The following is a 3347-nucleotide window of genomic DNA, read 5'->3' on the forward strand; positions in this document are numbered from 1 at the left end:
TCACCCAGACGTGCACCGGCCACCGCGGTGCGGCGACCCGGGGCGGCGCAGCAGAGCCGGCAGTGACCAGCGAGTGTGCCGCAGTGCACTTTAGTGCACCGAGCTCCGAGGCTTGCCAGCGCCGCGCACACTTTTTGTATTTTTTTCCCGGGGGGTATAATTTCGGAGTACGGAGAGGACGGAGGATGCCCACTCTGCGGTGGGGCTCCTGCCCGTGTGGCCGGGTGCCCGGGTGTGGAGATGCGAGGGTCGCCCCCCCTTGCCCCACCACTTTGTGTGTGTGGAGAAATTTACCTTACCTTACCTTTCCTCCTCACCTGCCCGCCAGCTAGAGTATATATCTCTCGGCTCACTCCTGCTCCCTGCTGGCTCGGCCGTCGGTGTCGAGGCAATCCCGCAGCAGCCGCGCGAGGGTGCGCTTGGCGAGGGGCGGCCGGCACCTCCTCAGCCGCAGCTCCGTGGTGCAGACGCCGGCGCCGCACCATGACGGGCAAGGGCCGGTCCTGCGGTAGAGCAGCTCCCGCCCGAGCAGGGGCGAGGAGCCCGGCCAGCGCGGCACGCGCAGCTCGTACTCCTCAATCGTGCCCGGCACGCCTGCGCCGCTGCTGCCCGTGAGCAGCGCCGCCGCCGCGTCGCCCGACCGCCCGATCGCCTCTGCCTTGGACCTCGAGCCGCGGCCACGCCGCGGCGCCTCCGCCTGCACGTCGAGGGTGAAGACGCGCGAGAGCGGGCGCTGGCGCAGCCCGGACCGCAGCGTGCGGCCCGTTGCCACCTCGCTGCCGTCGGCGCGCGCCGCCGACACGGCGGGCTCGGGCGAGGCGGACGACGCCCCGATGCGGACCACATGGGTGTACTCGAGAGGCGGCACCGGCTTCTGCGCCCGCCCGTCGGGAACGTGGAGCAGTGTGCCGTTGCCGGAAGGGTCGCGGTAGACGATGAGGCGGCGGACGCTGAAGGCGCCTCCCGGCGCCTCCGGTCCGGCCTCGCCGCCGCTGCACTCGCGCTCGGCGCTCTCGACGCAGTCGAGCGCCGCGATCCGCCGGCCGCTCGCGCGGCGCAACGTGCCTTCTCCGACCCAAAAGACGCCGCCGCCGGCGCGCGGGCCGCCGGCGCGCTCACGCACGTAGTCGGAGATCGCGGCCGGGGACCAGGGGCGGGCGGCGGCAGTGGCGAAGAGGATGGCGTGTGACACGGCCCCTCGCATTTAGAGGGACGTCGACGATAGAAAACACTTGCGATGCTAGGGATCCCTTTAGATGTTAAGTGTGGGTTAAGAGGGAGATTCGCGCGAGCTGCGGGACCGCCGGGACGGCGGGCGGGTGATTGCGACTCGCCGCCGCTTTTGGCGACTTTTGGCGACTTTTGGGACGCGCGATCGACCGGCGAGAACGATATGGCGGGCGAGGCCGTCACGGCCATGATCGTGGCTGACGACGGCGGCGACGACCCCCTGGCGGACCGCCGCGAGGACCGGGAGGCGGCGGCGGAGCGGGAGAGGAAGGCGAAGGTGGCGAAGCTCAAGGCGCAGACGGCGAATGCGATGGAGGTGGTGCGGACGCAGCAGGCCGCGAAGGAGCGGGGAGCCTTCGACGAGGCGGCTCTCACTGCGAACGAGGTCGCGGGAGCGCCGGTGAAGGGCACCTCCGCCATGGTCAAGAGCATCTTCGATTCCCGACGCGATGGCAAAGATTGGAAGATGGTGCAGCGGCGCGAGCAGCGGAAGACCCAGACCGGCGCGGGCACTGCCGTGCAGGTTCTGGCGGGCCTGGAGACGGTGGCGGCGTCGGCAATGGAGATGTACAAGAAGGACGGCGCGCCTAGCCTCACGGTGACGGATGCGCACGCGGTGCTGGTGAATGACGTGGCGCTGAAGCAGGGCATGCTGGCCATCTCGTCGAAGTCGAGGTCGAACTACCCGCAGTTCGTGTCGTGGCTGGCCACATTTGCCACGTTTGTGCAGTGCTTCTTCCCCTGCGGCTGGCGGCACAATTTGCCTATAGATGGGAGCGGAGGGAAGGCGATTGCCATCCAGCCGAAGCTGGTGGTGCTTTACCTGGCGATGGTTGCCAACGGCCTGGTGCCGATGGGCGGGTTCGTGTGCGACTTCGAGGACGGGTCGGCGTCGTTCGCTGCACGAGGGATGAAGGTGCCGCACTCGAAGAAGAAGCCGTCGGGCGGGAAGGACAACTTCACGATGAAGACGATCGACCTCTTTTTTGACGGGCTGAGCGGCTGGTCGCGCGCTCACAATGTGCTGGCGCCGCAGGACGACCCGGAGTGGAAGGTGATGATCAAGGCGATGAGGAAGGTGTGCAACGTGCGGCTGGATTCAAACCGGCCCTACAAGGCGGCGGCGCTGTGCCCGGTGACCGTGGCGTCGCTGATGTCGACCCTGTCGGTGACGAATGCGGGGGACGTGAACTTCGCCGCCGTGATGGCGCTGGGGCTGGCGTTCTGGATGCGGCCGAACGAGTGGTTTTTCCTCGACGTGGAGTGCTTGGCATTTGTGGAGATGCAAGGCATGGAGCTGCTGCACATCCTGTTTGTGATCTCGAAGGCGGACGAGTTCAGCTCGGGAGTCGTGCGACGGACGGCGCACCGGCTCGGGTGCGGCGGAACGAGCACGGCGCCCGAGATTGTGCTCGATGGCGACGCGCACTTTCACGGTGCCTTCATGTGCCCGGTGTGCAACCTGGCGTTGGATCGAATTCCTACTGGTCCGCTCCTGCAAGGTGCGCCCGTCCCCGTCAAGGTTGCAGCGAGAAGCGGCGAGAGACTGCGAAGAGAGATAGGAAGAGGCAGACTCCCTAGGGTGGGCGACGGCTAGCGCATCACACACCTCTCCTTAAAATCCCTGTGTGGTGGCGGCGTGCCGTCCTCCCATCCCTCCCTTGGGTTGTTTGTTTTCTTTCTTTCTTTCTTTCCCCTCCCCGTCCGCTCCCTCCCGCTTGGCGCCCATCCCGCCCTCCGCCCTCGCCCTCCGCCCCTGCCCCGGCTGACCTGGGTGGCATCTCCTCATCATCAGGCGCCAAGTGGGAGGGAAGTGGACGGGGCCTGAGCCGACCTAGCCCTAAACGGAATGGGGCGCCCAACACGTGCCGGATTACTGTGCCTTCGGTTCGTGAAGGGTCGGTGCGTGTCGTGACCCCCTGGAACACCCGTACCCCCGCACCATCTCCGTCGCTTGGTTGCTTAACCTTGCTACCACCGGAAAGAAAGAAAAGAAAGAAAACAGACAACCCAAGGGAGGGATGGGAGGACGGCACGCCGCCACCACACAGGGATTTTAAGGAGAGGTGTGTGATGCGCTAGCCGTCGCCCACCCTAGGGAGTCTGCCTCCTCCTAT

General features: G+C 66.9%; 1 protein-coding gene across 1 annotated transcript; it reads right to left on the bottom strand.

Annotated features, from left to right (window-relative positions):
* Positions 1–286: 286 nt before the first annotated feature.
* EMIHUDRAFT_373184 (hypothetical protein) lies at positions 287–1204 on the bottom strand (the record flags this gene model as incomplete). The annotated part of the gene is made up of 1 exon (XM_005789588.1): positions 287–1204. The coding sequence occupies one exon, from the start codon at positions 1202–1204 to the stop codon at positions 350–352; it is 855 nt and encodes a 284-aa protein (XP_005789645.1). The 3' UTR covers positions 287–349.
* Positions 1205–3347: the final 2143 nt, after the last annotated feature.

The sequence above is a fragment of the Emiliania huxleyi genome, assembly GCF_000372725.1.
Source record: "Emiliania huxleyi CCMP1516 chromosome Unknown EMIHUscaffold_1261, whole genome shotgun sequence".
Lineage (NCBI taxonomy): Eukaryota > Haptophyta > Isochrysidales > Noelaerhabdaceae > Emiliania > Emiliania huxleyi.